The 21,490-nt window shown below is 41.4% G+C and overlaps 1 protein-coding gene across 2 annotated transcripts in view; it reads left to right on the forward strand.

Annotated features, from left to right (window-relative positions):
• The first annotated feature begins 1,573 nt into the window (after window positions 1-1,573).
• RCSD1 (RCSD domain containing 1) overlaps window positions 1,574-21,490 on the forward strand; it is a 29,750-nt gene continuing 9,833 nt past the window's right edge. Inside the window, exon 1 of one of the 2 annotated variants that reach the window (XM_035115441.2) lies at window positions 1,574-1,796. In XM_035115441.2, coding sequence (XP_034971332.2) covers window positions 1,746-1,796 — 51 coding nt within the window. In that variant the 5' untranslated portion in view covers window positions 1,574-1,745. Of the gene's footprint in view, window positions 1,797-1,821; window positions 5,309-21,490 lie in introns of those variants that run through there. The other variant, XM_035115442.2, reaches the window with a different exon arrangement.

Genomic DNA, 21,490 nt, shown 5'->3' on the forward strand with positions numbered 1-21,490 from the left:
GTGCAAGGCAACTCCTCACTAAGACACAAAGGGCTACTTCACTCCAAATTATTTTATGCAATTTGGCACACCTGTGTGGTGAAAGGCTAATCTGAATTAGGCCATTTTTGTGATTACTGCTATACTGTTTCCAAAATGTGTGATCACAGAGGTGGTTGCTGTTTTCATGAGCATACCTCATTAACCTGCTCCAGGTAGCTGTATATTTGATCACGTTCTTTATAATACATTTAAAGCATTCTTATACCATCTTAAGAGTCATGACTCCCCACAACAAATGCTGAGAACTGTAGTGTCTTAAGGCTGCTGAGAATTGTGACTGTGAGGGGTCTGCCAGCAACAACACTCACATAATAGTTCCCAGGATTCCATTGGGGGAAGCCATGACATATAAGGGTGCTTTAAATGTATGGTGTAAATTTGCACAAAGAATTTGATAGTGTGTGAGAAACTGCTGCAAAACAGTTCCTACAATAGGGTGGTGTTATATCATCCTGAAAATTGAGGAGGGAAGAAATAGCAAGACTGGCTCAAAAAATCCAGTGACTTTGACGGCCATCCAGAATTTATGGTGGTAGAAAGAAATTCTGTTCCAGTTATTGTTGCAGTCATGCCAAATGTGTGAGAAAAAAAATTACATTATTTTAGGCCCCTAGCATTTGCAACAAGAAAAACCATGCTGCAATTTAACAAAATAATCAGAATACAATTATAGCTGTAATGCCTTCTAGTTAACCCTAATCTACTTGTCTTTAGGAAGCTTTCCTTGCCACAGCTAAATAGGGTCTCAACAATGCAGTGGAAAGGGAAGTAATGCCTTTCAGAAAATACTTTTAAAACTACTTTTTCTCTCTCTTCTAGCCCAGAACTAGAATATGGGAGAATTCAAGTGGGGCATTATTGCTACAAAAGTTGCTTTCTAACTTGTTCTTGAGTTCTCCTCACTGTCACCTCAGTGAGTGACATTTGGCAGAGGAGCTGTCGGAATGAACAAAAGTTTGGCACATGTGCATGTGTGTATTTCTCTGTGTATATGTTTTAACTCTACCGTGACCTACATAAGAAATCTGCACCTTACCTAATCTCTTGCAGGGTGAGGGATAAGTGTATGTAGCATACGTGGAATATTTTCACTCCCGGACTGGTGAGGCCTTGTTTTTCCTGGTGCCTAAACCCTTTGTACAATGCAACGGATAACAAGGAAAAAGGTGCATGTGATAAGTCTTGTTTCTCACCTATCCATTTATGACACGGTATATGCATTTGACCTTGTTGCACCCACTCCCACGAAAACAAAAACCTACACTTTTGCTGGCCCATATAGGGGCAGAATAAAATGGTGAGATGCCAGGACAAAAACCCTTCACCGGAAAAAGAAGCTGCAAGAAGAGGAAGGAGAAAATTGAGAAATAAGAGCGAGGATAAAGGAAATAAGCAGGGTGCATAGGCTGTCTTTTTCTCTCTTGCATTCTCTGAGAAAGCCAGTATCTGTTTAGATTCATGTCTAAATTTAAACCCTGATCGCTTTGCCTCCCCCCTCCCCCACCCCTCCCTTCCTCTCCCCCACCCAACCTCCCCTCCTTCCTGGTTCTCTAGTGCAGGCCACTTAGGACTCTGACAGTTTTTAAGCTGAGCTGGGGCTTGGATATTAAGCACTCCCAAGAAGTGTGTGTTTTTTTCGGCCTGTGGCAAGGCTTTGTACAGGCAGACAAGACAGACAGAGGGAAGCTCCAAAGAGGAAGGGGATGGGGGAACCAATACTTCCCAAGAACATCCCACACCTGCACAACAGAGAGGTAAAAATATTCAACCTTTCTCCCTGTCTCGGTCTTTGGTTATCTCTGTGTTGTTTTGGAACTTGACTCAAGTAAATGTGGTTCAAGTTAAACAGCTCAAAGAGCTGCTGCTCTTGTTGTTTTTGTAGCTTTTAGATGAAATGCAATTTTCATGTCCCTTTCCTCACAGAATGTGGGTTAATTTGATTTGGCTTCAGGAATCTGTTTGTGTCCAAGTATGTGTGGAAGTTCATTCACTTCTGAGCCTGTCACAAAGGAATTAAAACTCTTGTCTACCTTCCTTTAAACTGAAACTGGCACGACGTTCTTTGGGACAGAATGCACAAATCCAGTTTTAAACTTTACAATATATACATAATCTGCTGCTAAGACATAAGCTTATTTCTCTGCTTGGAATGTCATAGCTGTATGTTCTCAGAACTTGCATTGTTGCTTAGAGCTCAGTTTCTTATCACTCACTCATGGACCATATGTAGGGTTCCATTTTTTATTTGTAGCAGAATTTATTATGCCATGTATCACTCACCACACACAAGTTGCAGAAATCCAACTGCTGAAGTTTTTCTTCCCATGGAAAATCTGTGGTGATTTAGTGCTTCACCTGTTGAAATTCTGTCTGATATACAAATATTAAAGGCTCAGGTGCCTTGCCAGAAAAAAGCTGGCAAGTGAATTTCTTTCAATAAGATTTTAGGTGAGCTGGATGACATTTCTTTATTTCGACTAAACAACAACAACAACAACAACAACAACAACAAGTTGTTGTTGTTTAGTCGTTTAGTCGTGTCCAACTCTTCGTGACCCCATGGACCATAGCACGCCAGGCACTCCTGTCTTCCACTGCCTCCCACAGTTTGGTCAAACTCATGTTCGTAGCTTTGAGAACACTGTCCAACCATCTCATCCTCTGTCGTCCCCTTCTCCTCGTGCCCTCAATCTTTCCCAACATCAAGGTCTTTTCCAAGGATTCTTCTCTTCTCATGAGGTGGCCAAAGTATTGGAGCCTCAGCTTCACGAACTGTCCTTCCAGTGAGCACTCGGGGCTGATTTCCTTCAGAACGGATAGGTTTGATCTTCTTGCAGTTCATGGGACTCTCAAGAGTCTCCTCCAGCACCATAATTCAAAAGCATCAATTCTTCGGCGATCAGCCTTTTTTATGGTCCAGCTCTCACTTCCATACATCACTACTGGAAAAACCATAGCTTTAACTATACAGACCTTTGTCGGCAAGGTGATGTCTCTGCTTTTTAAGATGCTGTCTAGGTTGATATCTGAGAGGGGCAAAGTTGGCCAAATAATGTGTAATCAGGTCTAATAATGTGCAGGAAAATAGGTTAAAAAAATATGGCTGGGGCTTAGATTGCTGCCAGAAAATGCAGTGGTTTTGCTCATATATTTTTATAAATACAGTATTCAAGATATAAAGAAGAACATGTTTGCTCTTCAAGTCTTAATAGTCTTCAATGTATATGATAGATCCTGTGTTCTCCATTGCTTCCTGCTTTCCACCATGCTAACTTAGCTTCGTCATTCAAATCTCAGGCTGCCCTGTTGATCTATTGCATAATAAATACACCTATGCTGGACAATGTCTGCATATCTAGCCTCAATGTTGCACTTTCCTTGCAAGGCTAACTCATTTTCCCTGCAGTCAAATTGCAGCATTTTGTATTTGACCATCACCAGAGCATTGATTGCTTTTATGACTGCTGCAGAATAAGCTTCTGTGTTTGTGATGCAATTAGCGATGAACAACCCATCCGTCTCCACAGCTACACCGTTTTTTGATTTTATTTTATTAGTATTGAAAACTAATTTAAATCTCTACAAGCTGTGTGCTCCCCCCCCATCTCCATTGCAACCCCAGTATGAAAGCATTCATCCTACTAGGCTTGTTTTATTTTATTTTTTGTTTGGTAAAGTGGCTGACAGCAAGCCTTCTCCAGTGTGCTGCCATTTTGTGAGCCTTTTATTTAGTTTGTTTATTGGGCCTCTACAAATATCCTTTTTATTGTGTATTCATGATTATTTGTGCTCATGATAGCATCGGGGTGGTTATTTGCAATCCTGTTTTCAGTGCTGTTTGGACCTGCAAAAGTTTTGGGGTGGAACATATTGCTTCATTTCCAATCTGTGCATATCCCGTAACGCCCTGCTGAAATCCTGTAACTTTTTATGCTACAAATGTTCTAGTGCTTGAAGGGTTTGTCCTGCTTTTGTTGCACTAAACTGCAGGAGAGCTCCTTCAGACAGCAGTAATGTAACATTGGGGAAGAATTGCAGAACAACTAAGAAAAGTAAAAGGATGTGTGGTCGTTGTTTAGTCGTTTAGTCGTGTCCGACTCTTCGTGACCCCATGGACCATAGCACGCCAGGCACGCCATAGCACGCGTGGTCAGTCCTGTATAAATCCACCACTAATGTCTTATTATTGCATCAGTCACATGTTTCAGAATACACCTGCAAAAAAACCCATTCTAGTGGAACCTTTAATTTTCTGGAAGCATTCAACCCTCTGCTGGGCTAGAGTGCAAATTGTTTTTAAAAGAGGAAAGGATGAAAGCAACATGGCTATCCTGTCCTCTGCCATCTAGTGTGTACAGACTGGATGTTGTGTACTGTCTTTGAAAAAGGACTTGCTAAGGTAAAGGTGGTGGCACATTTTGATGTTATCACGTGACACTGGTTTTCCCCTTCCCCCCGACCTACTCCAGCTCCTGACATCATGTAAAAATACATCTAATTCTTAAACTAAGATTCTCCATCAATATGATACAATGTTCTAAGGCAGTCTTATGGTTATCCAGATGTTGTTGGACTCCAATTCCAATGATTCCTTGCTATTTGTCATGCTTGTTGGGGCTGATGGGAGTTGGAGTCCAACATCATCAGGCAGGCCACCTGCTTCCCAGCCCTGCCCTAAAGGGAAAAGTTGGGAGTTCCCAACTCAGCCAGCCTGCCAAACAAATCATGATTACTCACTCACTCTTCCATTGTCTCTCGAGACAGATGGATGCCAACAACAACAAAATTAAGACTGAGTGTAACCTATCAGGATGAGCTGTTGTTTGAGAGAGGACGGTTGCACATCAAATTGGTTAAAAGCTTCAGGTTTGGCCCTTTTCAACACATCTTTGCCAATGCTTTCCTTCATCATATGGAAGTCTGCAAAGCCTCTCAAAAAAATAGTTCTCATAGATTTGCTTCCCAGGAAGCAAACAGTTAATCAGTGTCGTAAGCAATGAAATATTTTATAATGTCAAGTTTCTGAAGCCCAAACGTTTTTTTTATAATTTAGAGGCTAGCAGTGGCAAATCGGATCACAAGATATTAATTGCTGTATAGAGAGAATCACATGCAAAAAGTAGCTACCAGCTTATATCCGGAACAAACAGTGGTCACATCTAGGCCATCAGAATAGGAGAAGCATTCAAAAATGCCTTTCGCTGAACTGGAGGCAGGCAGGAGTGGGGTGTTCCTCTGGGGGGGAAAGAAGTGTAAAGAACTGAAGGTAAGTAATCAATTAGTTTGAGGAAATTGACATATGACCTAGTTTTAGAACTTTAGATTAAAAACTGCCGCCTCGTGGTTTAAAGTAATTATATTTTTCTTATTTTGCTTCTATTGTTTTTGGGTTTTCCCCTGGGAGAAATTAGTTCCATTCCTTTCAAATGTTTCCTGTAATTATATAAAGTGCTTCTGGCACCCTCTACCTTTGATCATCTTAGTTTGCCAGCTCCAGTAATATGAATACTTTGCTTCCAGAGCTGTGTCTTAATAATAAATTAAATTATAGCCATTTGCAGAATTGAACATATATAAGAAATGTTACATAAAAATATCAGCCCAATAAATCAAGTATTTCTATACTTGTGTGGCTGAGAAAACAGAGAATTTGGCTTCTCACACTTGCCCTTTGGGGGTTACTTTTGAGTAGACATGTGTCTGACCCCAAAAAATGAGAAGTCTCAAAGAAGTCATTTTTCAGAGGAGTGTTAAGATTTACAAGCTCCTTTATCAAGATTCCATTCCTCAATCTCACTGTTATAAGTCCAATAGTCTAAAGCAGGCACCCCCAAACTTCGGCCCTCCAGATGTTTTGGACTACAATTCCCATCATCCCTGACCACTGGGTCCTGTTAGCTAGGCATCATGGGAGTTGTAGGCCAAAACATCTGGAGGGCCGCAGTTTGGGGGTGCCTGGTCTAAAGTAAGGGACACAGATCTGTAGTATTGGGCTGTGTACTCATTGCCACCTTAACGCACAGCTAGCTCAGCCTTTATCTCAAATTACAATTCCCAGCAACACCTAACAAAGTACAGGGCCCATTATTCTTGTGGGAGAGGGGCTTCCAATGTGTTTTAAAGGTATATTGTGCACACAACCTTACAGAGTTTTGTGGAGTGACCTTGAATGAATGAATGAATGAATTTATTAATACGGTCGCAGACCAGCATCTACACGCACAATATTACAGATCATAAAACATATCAAAAATACAAAGGACCTTATGAATATAACAAGGATTTAAATATAAAAATAAAAATTAATTATTAGCGTACCCCCCTGTAGTTAACATTTAGGGGTTTGATCATTATGGGATGCCACTTGCTTCCTACGATTGATTGCAGACACACAGAATTTGGCTACATTTAATGTAGTCTCAGGATTCTTGTCCTCTACCAGGAGTTTTAAACTATAGTGTTCGGATTCTTTCATGGACTTTTGCAAAACAGGTGTAATAAAAGTCAAACGTATATCCTCATAAAAACAACAACGTAGTAGTACATGTGAAGCAGTTTCTACTTCCATCGAGCCACAAGAGTTTTGTGGAGTGACCTTGAAATAAACTAAGTTGTGTAAGCAACATCTGACAAAACTGGTCAGAAAAGCTGCTGGCCTATATAACCTTGCCAGGTGCAATGGTAAAAATAGTTCATCTTTGCAGAGCAGGCATAATGCATAGAAGCAACAGGAAACAGACACTTTCGCTTCTCCTTGTGCCAGCCACTTTAATTTAGCTTTCATTCAACTCCCAACCATTTTGAAGCTGGCTTGATTAGAGATGCTTACACACTCTACATTAACTGTGTTTCCCAGAATCAACATTTTCAGCAAGCCAGAAAATATAAATGTGCAGATGGAGTTGAAATGTTTTCCACTGATCAGCTTATGGAAGCAAGATAGTTGGTGTCCTTTTGCCTTAAATATATGATTTTAAAAAAATAAAAATAAAAATAGAATTTGCATATTAGGTCAGGCTGATGGTCTATCTGGTCCATTACCCATTCTTTGCATCTGGGCCTGCTTGAATTATATATTACCCCACTTAACTTTATATGTGATGAGATCAGGAACAGATTTGGGGCCTGTATTCAGTTATCAATCCATGAGGCCCATCACTTGCATGAGGAGTTATCACAAAAGTAGGATGGAGCAGCATATACAAAGTCATCATCCCTATTTATTCCTCCTGGTATCTGCCGCTTTGAACCTATCCTATAACCCTTCTGTATTTCTGCACTTCATTTTCTTGGTATCAGTTTTTCCATTTCAATGTGTGCCTCACTTCTCTTATCTTTAGTGGAAGAAGAAAACAGAACAGGCCTAACACAGATCTATGGGAGCATACAATTGTTTACCTTTATCTGTTATGAAAAGCAGCCATTAATGGTCAAAGGCCTGGAAACGATGCCTTATGAGGAACGACTTAGGGAGCTGGGTATGTTTAGCCTGGAGAAGAGAAGGTTAAGGGGTGATATGATATCCATGTTCAAATATATGAAAGGATGTCATATGGAGAAGGGAGAAAGATTGTTTTCTGCTGCTCCAGAGAAGCGGACACGGAGCAATGGATTCAAACTTCAAGAAAGAAGATTCCACCTAAACATTAGGAAGAACTTCCTGACAGTAAGAGCTGTTCGGCAGTGGAATTTACTGCCAAGGAGTGTGGTGGAGTCTTCTTCTTTGGAGGTCTTTAAGCAGAGGCTTGACAAGCATATGTCAAGAATGCTTTGATGGTGTTTCCTGCTTGGCAGGGGGTTGGACTGGATGGCCCTTGTGGTCTCTTCCAACTCTATGATTCTATGCTTACATCTTAATTTGCTAACTCTTAACAAACTGCTGGTCAATGAAAGATCATTCCCTTCTTCTTTTGCCTGGCTATTTTCAAGAACACTTTGCCATGGGATTTGTAATTGTAATGCACCATACAAGATTTCTGAAGGACTAGAAATACAATATCTATCTGATCAGTATTATCTACATATTAGATTAGTGCCTTCAAAGAATTCTGGTGGATTAGCCTGGCATATTTTGTTTTTTTACAAAAGCGTTATATATTCTTCCTAAATGTGGTGTGGCCATTTATTCTATTCTTCACTACAGTCCTTTTGCTCATATAGAGAGGGAAAGTTCATGGATTGTTATTTTTGGGATAATATCTGAAATTTAAAAAGGACTGCTATCACCCCAGTATACTGGTATAGGCACATTTCAGTGATATTCCATAATTAAGGATCACTTTCCATAGTGACTCAATTCAGACAACCCTCAAAACCATGGTTTGGAGGGTGGTGGGTGAGCTGCTTCTTTGTGGCAAATTAGAACCATAGGAGTTTAGCTAATCTATTCCCTTTACACACAAATGAATGGGAAATAGAAGAAAAGGCATGTGAGCGCAAGGTTCACTGTACTTTGATCACATGATGACAAACTGCAGTTTGTTTTTACATCTGAATGCAAATATTATACTTGCAAGGATATACCAAAAAACTATATAGTGTAAAAGTGGCAAATTGTTTTTTGAAAATACATGCATCATAATCTACTGTTCAGAGATCTAAGACTGCCTGCTAAGTGTGCCACACATGCACTGGCAGCCCTGGGTTTGTTGATGTATTGTGTGTGAAAACAGCCTGAATGTATCTTCCTCAGATTTATTACTTTAAAAGAATAGCTCAAGTGTTAATACTTTCTGTAAAGAAAAGTCATTCGCACTACACCACCACCTGTCTCACCTACTTTTGTTATACCACGGCTAATCTCAATGCAAAAATGCATTTCCCAGCTGCTAAGGCCTTTTCAATTTGTGATCAACAGGGATCCAATAGTATTGATCATTTGAAGGGTTTTTATCCTGCTCTTTGGTTGAAAACGGCTCCCACATCAGCTTACAATGATCCGTAGTAAGATAGTGCTTGTCCTCACAACACAAAAGGAAAATAGATTGGGGGAAGAAGGAGGAAATAAACAGATTCAGGTACTAGTTTTTTGTTTCCAAGATCCAGCTAGGATGGAAACGTTTCAAGGAGAGGAAGAGCCAGCTGTTGCTGGTCTCTCAACTGAGGTGATGGATTAGTCCTGCTTCCTCTTAACAGGCTGATGAAATGGGGAGGGGCCATAGCTGAGCAGAGCACAGATTGAGGTTGAATCCTGACAAGATAGAAGTACTGTTCTTGGGGGACAGAGGGCGGGCTGGTGTGGAGTACTCCCTGGTCCTGAATGGGGTAACTGTGCCCTTGAAGGACCAGGTGTGAAGCCTAGGAGTCATTTTGGACTCACAGCTGTCCATGGAGATGCAGGTTAATTCTCTGTCCAGGGCAGCTGTCTACCAGCTCCATCTGGTACGCAGGCTGAGACCCTATCTGGCCACGGACTGTGTCACCAGTGTGGTGCATGCTCTAGTTATCTCCCGCTTGGACTACTGCATTGCGCTCTACGTGGGGCTACCTTTGAAGGTGACTCAGAAACTGCAATTAATCCAGAATGCAGCAGACTGGTGACTGGGAGTGGCCGCCGAGACCATATAACACTGGTCCTGAAAGATCTTTATTGGCTCCCAGTACGTTTCCGAGCACAATTCAAAGTGTTGGTGCTGACCTTTGAAGCCCTAAACAGCCTCGGGCCTTCTGGCAGTTCCCTCGCTGCAAGAAGCAAGGTTACAGGGAAGCAGGCAGAGGGCCTTCTCAGTAGTGGCGCCTGCCCTGTGGAATGCCCTCCCAGCAGATGTCAAGGCAATAAGCAACTATTTTACTTTTAAAAGACAACTGAAGGCGGCCCTGTTTAGGGAAGTTTTTAATGTTTGAGGCTGTATTGTTTTTAATATTCGGCTGGAAGCCGCCCAGAGTGGCTGGGGAAGCCCAGCCAGATGGGCGGAGTATAAATAATAATTTTTTATTGTTGTTGTTATTATTATTGTTGTTGTTCTTTACAGAATCATAGAATTGTAGAGGTGGAAGGGACCCCAAGGGTCATCCAGTCCAGGCCCCAGCAATGTAGGAGCCCCAAATTCATTCCCAGGCATCTCCACTTAAAATGGATAAGTTCTGAAGTGCAGGAGATCATCATAATAGTTCTTATATCAATGCCCTCAAGGAGAATTGAAAAATTAAAGCACAAGTGTTGATCCATTATTATAAACATACAAATTGCTTGTTTGGAATTGGCATTAAATAGGAATGTGGAAGTAAGAGTCTGAGAATACAGTACTGTTTGCACTAAAGCTGTTACTTGAAAATCATTTCTATTGTATGGGCGATTCTGCTTTCCCTTCCCTCATTAACTAGTCTCATGGGCTGAGGAAAGGGTGGAGGTAGTGGTGAGCAGCCAAAGGCTTGCATATTGAGATCATGGGAGAGAAGCTGCTTCAGAAGAAGGAAAGTAATGGCTTTTAACATATAACCGTGAACAAATCTACCTTGTTGTTTGGGTTCTTCCCAGAATGAGAGACACATGACTTCACAGCTGAAGTACCAGAGATCAACAAAGAGTGGCATGGGGGAGGGGGGTTGGTCTACACGTCAAAGGAGTCCACTGGAAAATCATATGTTCATGTTATGTGAGTTTTACACTCTTATGACCATAATGTGTAGCCTTGTTTTCCATTTCCTTGTTCCTCGTCATGTGGAGCACTGCCAGCCAGTGTGTAGGCGAGGTCTTATTTATCCATATGATAGCTGAGAGACTATATAATTTTCTGGTTTAAAAGATAAAAGTTTTAAAACCTTCGTTCACCAAACAAATGTGCAATGTTTACCAAAATGAACTTTGCAATTTTTGGAGACACAGGAAAAGAAATGATTAAACTTTTGGAGATGGGGTTGTTGTGCTTCTTACTGGATTAGCCCACTCTTCTTTTTTGGGTTGTTTATTAGTACTCTCTTCACTTTGGCACAACCACCTCTGAGTTTTAAACATTCTGTAATAAGGACAGGCTTGTGAATACTTCAGAGAATGAAAGATACCCCGGTCCAGACGAGCTGAGGCCCAGTGTTTACAACAGCTGTTGCCAGCTGTGAAAGGAAGGAAGGAAGCCAGTGATGCTATTTCTCCTGTGGAGTAAAAACTGAGACAGTTCCAAGACTTGGCTATTTCTAACTTTGTATACAGTATTTGCACACACCGTCTTAGGAGGACCACTGCTTGGTATTGTTTTCTCTTCAGGGAGGGTCGCTACTTATTCTAGAACAAAATGGTCACTTTGCAGTACAGCTACTGAGTTCAATGGGTATGCATAGAATTGGAGTCTGAGACTGGTTTCCTGTGTGATCTTAGATCTTTGCATATTTCACCTTATGACACAATTTTAATAACAAATCCTTACATTCAGTTTTTCATATGCTACTATAAACCAAATGAAGAGTCTTTTGCAACCTGAGGGCTACATTCCCTCATGGGCAACTTTCTGGGGGGGGGGTATATATCTTTGGCCAGAGGCAAAAATCGGTAGAGCAGCAGATGCCTTTACACACACACACACACACACACACACACACCCCTGATACTCCCAATGGTGTGTTTGCAGTACACCAACTTCACTCCCACTACACCCCTATCACAGTACAAAGCAGGAACTCGGGCAACCAGAGGTCCTGTGAAACCGTAGGTCAGGTGAATGCCGTGCCCCACTGTCCACTACTGCTCACTTCACTGTGGTGAACTGAAGTCTTTTAAATTGACAAAACCAGAGAGCATACTCAGGATATCTCAATAGTTAATGCATAGCTGGTACTGAGCATGCACTTTTGCTTTAAAGCGGCTAAATCAACCCAAGGATAATTTAATCCAGCATACTTTACTTTGAATCCTAGCAACCAGTAGGCACTAGGTGGTCCACCAGGAATTGGCCAGAGGTCCTCTGGTGAACCACAGCCTACCTTCAGTTTGCCTTGTTATATGATACAAGATTAAAGGGATTCCTATGGGAAGAACAGTGATACAAGTAGGGAAGCATTTTGTTCTGGCAGAAGACATACATGTTTGAGAATATGCTGGGAACAGGTGCAGTGAAATCCTATACATGTCTACTCGGAGCTAAGCTCCATTAAATGCATTGGGACTTACTGCCCAGTAAGTGTGCATGGAATTGCAACCTTAATTTTAGTATCCAGAAAGATCCTAAACCAAGCTAATCAGGAATTGAGCCTTAGTGATTTCAACTGGATTTACTTCCAAGTATGTTTCTTTAAAATTTCAGTCTTAACGCTAATTTGGACTTCATTGATTATTGTAAACGTGGCCATTTCTTTCTACTTCCCCTCAGGCATGCAATATCTCCTCTTTGTAAAATGGAGCAAGCCATGCACATTTACCTTGGAAAGTTGCTGTGTACACATAAAATATTATTATTAAAAACATTTCTAGTCCATCTTTCTGTCTCAAAATGAGGCACCCAAGTTACTCACAAAAATACAAAATAAAAGTAGTGCACATGTGCTGAGTCATATTTCTGATTAAAGGGATTTATGGTTCCATGTTGGGTTACTCATAAGAATTTTGCCAACTTCACTAATCTGCACAGACAATGTTTAAGGAGAAGGGGCCGCTTGCTCTTTGCATACCACAGAAAGAAGAAAAGCATAACAACTTACTGTAAAGCCAGACTCAAAAAACTAAACATCAGCTAAAAAATCCTACTGGGTAACTGTGCATAACTGTGCTATATAAGGCTCTTCCTGGCTCTTGTGTGTTTCAGTGGTATTAGTCTGCACGGCATAACTCTTTCCCTCAGACAACAGTTTTAGCAATTCTGAATTCAGTATTGCATTTTCTTCACAGCTGAGTGTTTCTAGAGGCCCCAAAGCAAATTACCCCTTCTAAGCTAACCCAAGTTTAGCCTTCTCTCAAATTTACCCTCATGAGAAAAACTGCAAACAGAGAGTGGGCATTTCTCTGGCCAGGTTCTATTTCTGAACTTGTAGCTGTCACAGGAATTCTTGACACAGTGTAATGCTATTCTACATTGCTCAGTCAAAGAAGTTATAGAACCATTGAGAAAAGGAAGGAAATCTATGAAAACATTATCTATATATATAAAAATGTAAAAATGGTGAAAGTGTGGGCGCCACTTTTCTCCATAACCACTTGACCAATCGTCCTGAAATTTGGACACAACGATCCATGCCACTCCCCGAGTGTTTGCAGAAAAAAAATCCCTCAAATCTCACACCTGCGCAGGTAGAAACCTGCTTTTCCACCAAGTAAAACAGCACCCTCAAGTGCATTTCCTCCCACAGTACACCCCCTCCCTTCCTGTGAAATCTACACCACACCCACAAACCAAATAATGACATCATCAACCAAGCAACTGAAACCACCAAGGCGGCCATTACCAGACCCCTAGGCCCCTGCCAGGCTGCTAGGCCCCCACTAGGCCCGGGGGGGAAGGGCAAGCGCCCGGGTCGCAGGCCGCAGCACGGCCTTTGTTTTATGTAGGCCCCTGCCAGGCCCCCACTAGGCCCAGAGGGGGGGGATAACCCACAGCAACGCACTTGGGGGCATGGCAAGGGGTTTTTACTTTAAAATTTAGCGGGCGTTGTGTCACATGCGAGGCTCCGGCGGCCATTTTAAGTAAGGGCAGTCATGCCCCTTTTAACCTACGCTTTATACTATGACTGATTGCAAGCCTCTGCGTCTTTTAAAAAAACAACCATGCACTTTCTCTCCCCAGTTTAAGTCCTCGGATATTTGCAGTGGCCAACACCCCCCCTTACAATCTCCTACCTTCCCTTTGCCACTTCCTGGGTTTTGTATGGAACCGAACAGCTTGGGTGCTTCAGAACTCGCCTTCTGTTGCTATGGGGCTGTGGGTCTTCGCTATTTGATTCCCCCCCCCCCCCGGGTTGGGATTATTAAAGTAGTTCTCTAGGTTCTCTGGGTCACCTACTGCAAAATTAGAATAGCCAAATAACAAAACACACACACACAAACTAAAACACACAACAACACCCAAATCATACAATACCCACCAAAATAAATGACAACCCCAAAAATAAAATTAAACAATAATAACTTCTGCTTCTCATGTTCTTATTTCAAAAATTTTTAATCTAAATATATAAAAATGTTCACGATGCGTGCGCAGGGGCCAATGTATGGCGATACAGGGGGGAGGGGACAACACTCCCCGGGTAAAACAGAGGGAAGGGTGTCCTACCAAAACACAGGGATGAGCCAGGGGGTTGGAGGGAGGAGGGGTGGGATACCTCATGGATCGGGACAGGGTGGGGGGAATCAGAGGGATGATCTACAGCAGGCATCCCCAAACTTCGGCCCTCCAGATGTTTTGGACTACAATTCCCATCATCCCCGACCACTGGTCTTGTTAGCTAGGGACCATGGGAGTTGTAGGCCAAAACATCTGGAGGGCCGCAGTTTGGGGATGCCTGATCTACAGCAACACGTGGCTTGGCCAGCTAGTTCTAAATAGAAATACTGTTCATTATTCAAACTGTAGAGACAGTTGCTTTTAAATAGGAAATATGGCAAGTATTTTTACCTTTATACTCTCCTGCTGTTCCTGAATGTTTCCTTTAACTCAGGTCAGCTATAGTCTCTGCTTTTCCTGCAACTTTATTAAAGTTTGCCTTTGACAACCTCAGGTATTAATTTCATGCACAAACATCTCCATTAACATTGATATATCTACATTTGAATATTTTCATGCACTTGTTTAATTCTATGATTATTGATTATCATTAACTATTGGCATTATTCAAGGTGTTCCTTGAAAGAACTTTCAAGAGTTGTAGGAAAATATTGAGAACCCGCATCTTAATTAGGGCAATAATATTTACGTCTTTCCCAGAAGAACTGCCATCATCTTGAATTCTGTCCACCACTGACAAATAATTAGCTACTCACTTTTACAATTATTAAATATGACACGAGTTAGAGAATTGTCAAGTAGGAAACTGTCATTACAATTAATACTAATATTTGCTAGGGGGTGGACTGCTTTAAAAGATTCCACCCTCCCCTCCTCCCCAGTGGTAAATTCTGAAGTACAAGAGCATGACAGACCCTACACAGTCCAACAAAAATCCAAAAATTTAGGCAACTGTGTTTGTCCATTATTATACACACCACCATGGAACAGCAGTACATAACATACTACTGTAAGTTTATCAGGATCAGTGTGACTGCAATCCTGTGCAGTTTCCTGGGAGCAAGAACCAATGAACTCAGTGGTGCTTACTTTTAACAGCAAAGGTTCAACTTGTAATACACATGGGAGTTTTAACAAAATAACTTCAGCCATCTGAAAAGCAACATTTAGTTTTGTAGAAAGGGTGCATCTGGAGCCTGAGTATATATTAGATTTGATTATTTGCAGCTACTTTTTTTATTAAACACCAGCAGAGGCTTAACTGCAGAGGATGCAAGGAAAATTGCACAATTTCCTCTTTACAAAGGAGTGTGTCAGATTGCCAAATGTCATGACATACGGAGAGGGGGAAATAAAACTAAGGCTGGCTGTAGAAAAAGGATGCTCACTCAGAGATCAGTGTAGTTGGTAAGAATGGAGCGATTTGTTTACTCAACTCTTAATATGTGCTATTTCTTGTGCAGGGCCCCCTGTGTGCTCCTGTGTGCTCCCAATCAGAATAGGCATTGTGGAATTTCCTTCTAGGGAAATAATCTACATACCAACATGAGTCTACCCACTTCCTGAGAAACTTCTGCCTTGGCTGAGCCCATGAAGAGAGTTAACAATCTCAATAGTAGCTCTCTTGATTCACTCTCTTGTTGAGCAAGTATTCTTTCTGTCCAGTGCTTTTTTTCAGGGGGGGCGCATACCCCTAAACATTTTGTGAATCTTTGTACTTTTGTCCATTTACTGTAGTTATTTTTCCTGATTTGAACTATAAAATGGGGGGGGGGTTTGAGTCAAAATGAGAGTACCCCTAAACAGTTTTTTTTGGGGGGGGGATCACTGTTTCTGCCTGTTTTCTGTTTTTTAACCAACTTTCTTTACTAGCTTCTTTAAGTTACTAGAACACTTGCCTCCTCTTAACAATTGAAGCAATATATTTGTGGTAAAAGAACACAAATTAAATGCTTGCCCTTTGAGACCATTTTCACATGTGACGTGCAATTTAACCATTGCTGATGAGTCTCTCACTACATATATTACAAATGACAGACCATAGTTAATATGGAAAGAGGCATTTGAAATATGAATGAGCTTTCTGACCGGTGTAAGTTTTTCTGTTTAAATTGCAATCCAGCACGTAGCTAACTGCAGGTCCCAGGATTCCTTGTGGAAAGTCATCTGCTTGAAATGCATGGTGTGTAAATGGCCTCAGTTGAAGCAAGCACTATATATATATATATATCATAGGGTCCCAGGAATCTTTTGAGCATTGCTGCTTCCTTTTTGCATCCATGATTGTTACTGGTATTTGCTTTTCTGTGCCCTCCCTGGTCTTTGTATGTACTTGAACTGGCAGTGACAGAATCTTACTGTGTTGGTTGTCTTTTTTGTTCTTTGTTACCATGGATGATTATTATGTATACCTTCTCTTTAGAATAATCAAGCAACGCTCAAAAGATTCCTGGAACCCTAGTTGGCTATTGCTGTCCACAGACAATTAAAGGACATGAAAGGGAACCAAGTTGCTTCAAAAATATCAGGTTTGGCCTGGCCCTTAGCTAACCGGATATCTGTTAACTTTTCAGGAAGTGCAATATACCATATCAGAAAGATATGGAGGTCTCGTACACCTCAGGTAGTGTGGTTGCTGACCTTGAGCCAGACATGTTGGAGAGTGAAGTCAAATGGGCCTTAGAAAGCATTGCTAATAACAAGGCCAGTGGAAGTGATGATATTCCAGCTGAACTGTTTAAAATTTTAAAAGATGATGCTGTTAAGGTGCTACACCCAATATGCCAGCAAGTTTGGAAAACTCAGCAATGGCCAGAGGATTGGAGAAGATCAGTCTACATCCCAATTCCAAAGAAGGGCAGTGCCAAAGAATGCTGCAACTACCGCACAATTGCGCTCATTTCACACGCTAGCAAGGTTATGCTTAAAATTCTACAAGGCAGGCTTAGGCAGTATGTGGACCGAGAACTCCCAGAAGTGCAAGCTGGATTTCGAAAGGGCAGAGGAACCAGAGACCAAATAGCAAACATGCGCTGGATTATGGAGAAAGCTAGAGAGTTCCAGAAAAACGTCTACTTCTGCTTCATTGACTATGCAAAAGCCTTTGACTGTGTCGACCACAGCAAACTATGGCAAGTTCTTAAAGAAATGGGAGTGCCTGATCACCTCATATGTCTCCTGAGAAATCTCTATGTGGGACAAGAAGCTACAGTTAGAACTGGATATGGAACAACTGATTGGTTCAAAATTGGGAAAGGAGTACGACAAGGTTGTATATTGTCTCCCTGCTTATTTAACTTATATGCAGAATTCATCATGCGAAAGGCTGGACTAGATGAATCCCAAGCAGGAATTAAGATTGCCGGAAGAAATATCAACAACCTCAGATATGCAGATGACACAACCTTGATGGCAGAAAGTGAGGAGGAATTAAAGAACTTTTTAATGAGGGTGAAAGAGGAGAGCGCAAAATATGGTCTGAAGCTCAACATAAAAAAAACCAAGATCATGGCCACTGGTCCCATCACCTCCTGGCAAATAGAAGGGGAAGAAATGGAGGCAGTGAGAGATTTTACTTTCTTGGGCTCCTTGATCACTGCAGATGGTGACAGCAGTCACGAAATTAAAAGACGCCTGCTTCTTGGGAGAAAAGCAATGACAAACCTAGACAGCATCTTAAAAAGCAGAGACATCACCTTGCCGACAAAGGTCCGTATAGTTAAAGCTATGGTTTTCCCAGTAGTGATGTATGGAAGTGAGAGCTGGACCATAAAGAAGGCTGATCGCCGAAGAATTGATGCTTTTGAATTATGGTGCTGGAGGAGACTCTTGAGAGTCCCATGGACTGCAAGAAGATCAAACCTATCCATTCTTAAGGAAATCAGCCCTGAGTGCTCCCTGGAAGGACAGATCGTGAAGCTGAGGCTCCAATACTTTGGCCACCTCATGAGAAGAGAACAATCCTTGGAAAAGACCCTGATGTTGGGAAAGATTGAGGGCACTAGGAGAAGGGGACGACAGAGGACAAGATGGTTGGACAGTGTTCTCGAAGCTACGAACATGAGTTTGACCAAACTGCGGGAGGCAGTGCAAGACAGGAGTGCCTGGCGTGCTCTGGTCCATGGGGTCACGAAGAGTCGGACACGACTAAACGACTAAACAACAACAACATACCATATATGACCATAAACTGTGGTCCTTCAAACTATCTGTAGTGTTGGCCCTTGTTCTTCCAGTGTTGAAATACCTCTCAACTATTTTAAGAATTGTAAAGCATAAACAGCAGTATCAATCTTCTTGTTCCTTCACTGTTTGTAAATGAGACTGCTTATTCTAGAAGGAAGAAAAAGTTAAAGAGAAGAGAAAAACTTACGTTTTGATAAAGCTAGCCTCGGGGTCATTCCATTATCTTGTGGGAACAAGGCCCACTTCCTCTGAGTGTCTTTCCCTGACACTCACAGATGCAGCTGGATGAATTTTTTTCCATTGCAACTTTCTCTTTTTTACTAAGCGGGATTATGAGAAGCAGTTATCCTTTGCAAATATTCTGTTATTGTGTTTAAGATACTGGCTGTTGAGAGCTGTGTGACCCTGTTCTTCCAGCTCTTAATATCAGGCATATTTTTGTAAATATAGTAGTTTCAGTGTGTTTGATACCTACATGATACATATCAGATGTACAAAAGCACATATTATTATTAAAGACACACTAGACTAAAATTAAAGAAACACAAATCTTAGGTAGGAACCATATATAAATTAGACTATTTTCTGTTTCTTACAATGTCCACAAGAGTCTCAAGTCTGTGAAAACAAAGTTGTGTTGTAGGTGTATTATATGTGCTTAAACTGTATGCAGATGTGATCTGATAGTCTACCTTGGTATGAGGCTGCTGTAACTGTCCACAATATTAATAACTCCAGTTTTTAAGCCATTCATTGTGGAGAAAATGTTCCACTTCTTGATCATTCTAGATACCCCTTCCTGTACCTCACCAATTCATTGGTATTTTTTTTAGAGCTGGGGAAACCAGAGCTGCATACAGCTTTGCACAGGTGTAGATTTATATAATGGTATTATTTTTAATTCTGAATATTCATTTTAGCATTGGTGCAACACATGGAATCACATTTTCAGTGATTCAGAATCATTTTTCCTGAGTGGTTATAGTCAATTTAGATGGTTCTTTCTTCTCTCTTTTTTTGTACCAGGATATATCGGTTTGCACTCACTTATGCTTAATCTCATTTGCCATTCTGTTGGCAGTCATCCAATATGTAGAGATCTGTTGAGTTCTTCTCAGTCTGCTTGGGATGCAATCTTCCTGTGAATAATTTGGTGTCATTTGGAAACTTGACTACTTTGCTATTCATCCCAACTCCAGGTCAAGCTTGCTATTTACTTATCCTGGTAGTGAAAACTGTCAGTTTATTCCTCCTCTCTGCTTCTTGTTTTCTTGCAAATTACTAGTTGATATAATATAAAGATCTGCACAGTTGTGGATATCCTCCAACAATTCTAGGTGGTTAGTGATGCAATACAGTACTTCCATTGGCAAAAATCATATTGATTCTTCCTTTGTGACGTGATGTGATGGGCTGCAGAGTTAGGTAGAATCCGATCTTCCACTGCAGCTCTGAGGAAAAGTGGGGGGACAGTTTCTTGGGGACATCCAGTGACTTGACTGGGAATGTTTATGCCACCTCTTTTGCATGTGTAGTGTTCTGCTGCCAATGTTGCAGGGCAGATTTGTGGGTTGGCGCAATATTCCAATGAAGTCCCACTCCTTCCCTGCCGCATCTTGGCTCCATCTGATTGTGCTGTCAACTTTGCACTAGTCTAATTCCACCCACCTCAACCCTTTGGTGTAATGCTCTGCTGTTGTTGGGGACTTTAAATACGGTAGTTATCCAGTCCTCATCAGACAGAGAACTCATAGGTATGGTTGTGATTCTCAGAAAGAGGGCAGATGTGAGGTCAAATATTAATACTGTACTACAGAGATATAGAGACCCAACCTGGAACAATCTCAAGATTGTTAAAATGAAGTAGCGGCTGGGATTGACAAATCTGTCTGTTTCAGTTTCTAATTTTTCCAGTTTTAAGTTCCAGATCAGTTGGTGATTTATTTATTTTTAGTCTTCATAAAAATTCATAAGCATTTTAGTCCTAATTTACCCAAACCTACATATGTTTATAAATAATTTTGCCTATTGTACACATTTTTGCAAAATTATTTTCCCTAATATGATACATTTTAATGCTATTTTCAGTAATGTGTGCATATGTACACTTTACCCTAGTATATGCATTTCTGTTTTAAAGGTTTTCCTTCAATTGTGATATTTGGGAGCATCTGCAGCTGCCAATCCAGCAGGCCACGGTCCATAGCTAGTTTGCTCTTGTCTAATCTTAGAATGGTATGCTAGCTACCTCCTGTGAATTGAAGGACAAACCTCTTTCTCACACATATGGAACAATATGGGCGGAAATAGAAGTCATGAGGGAAACAGAGTTCCCAGCTCTTGCAGGAAAGAATTGGAGGGTAAAGGGGTGGGAGTTGTTTAACCTTTCTTACTGCCTGCCAATTCTCTCCTGCCAATATCTCTCCCCCTCAAGCAGTTTTAAACGGTGCTTGAATTACAGGAGGTCCAGAGTGAGCTTGGTGATCCCTTTCCTTTTTGTACTGGGCCACTTAGCTATTGTTCTTAGAATACCTCAAGGGGCTCTTAATATGGGTCAAAAAATTTTTTTGGGGGGGGTCTCTCCCTTCCCCCAGTTTGAGCAGTTTCTCCCTAGATGGACTCCAGAACTATAAATGAGTTCTGCCAGTAAAAATGGCCTGGGTTAGGTAGCATTTAAAGGAGGGAAACACCAAACAGGGCAGGGGTTTAAGTTTCCCATCCTCTCCCACAAACCAATTTCTTGCAACTATGCCTTGCCCCTCCCCCCCCCCCCGTTGCCTGCCCTGAACATTACCTTTATTTATTGAGATACTTCAAACTCCCTCACCCTGTATAAAAACAGAAGAGGGAGGAAGCCACTTTGAAAATGAATATGGCATAGAACACCCACACACCCACACACACACAAAAGAAGATTTCCAACATTTCAACAGATAATGCCAAATCATCATCCTGAATAATAGACAAAGGTTGACATGCCCTGTTAAGTTATATTCAGAGTATATGGATGTAAGTCAGGGGTCCTGTAAAGTGGCCCATGGGGGTCGTTTAACTGGCCCATGAGCCGCCCCCGAACCGAGCCACCCGCTCGGCGAGTCCCCATGCGCTGCGCTAAACCA

This window comes from Zootoca vivipara, chromosome 4, assembly GCF_963506605.1.
Source record: "Zootoca vivipara chromosome 4, rZooViv1.1, whole genome shotgun sequence".
Classification (NCBI taxonomy): Eukaryota; Metazoa; Chordata; class Lepidosauria; order Squamata; family Lacertidae; genus Zootoca; species Zootoca vivipara.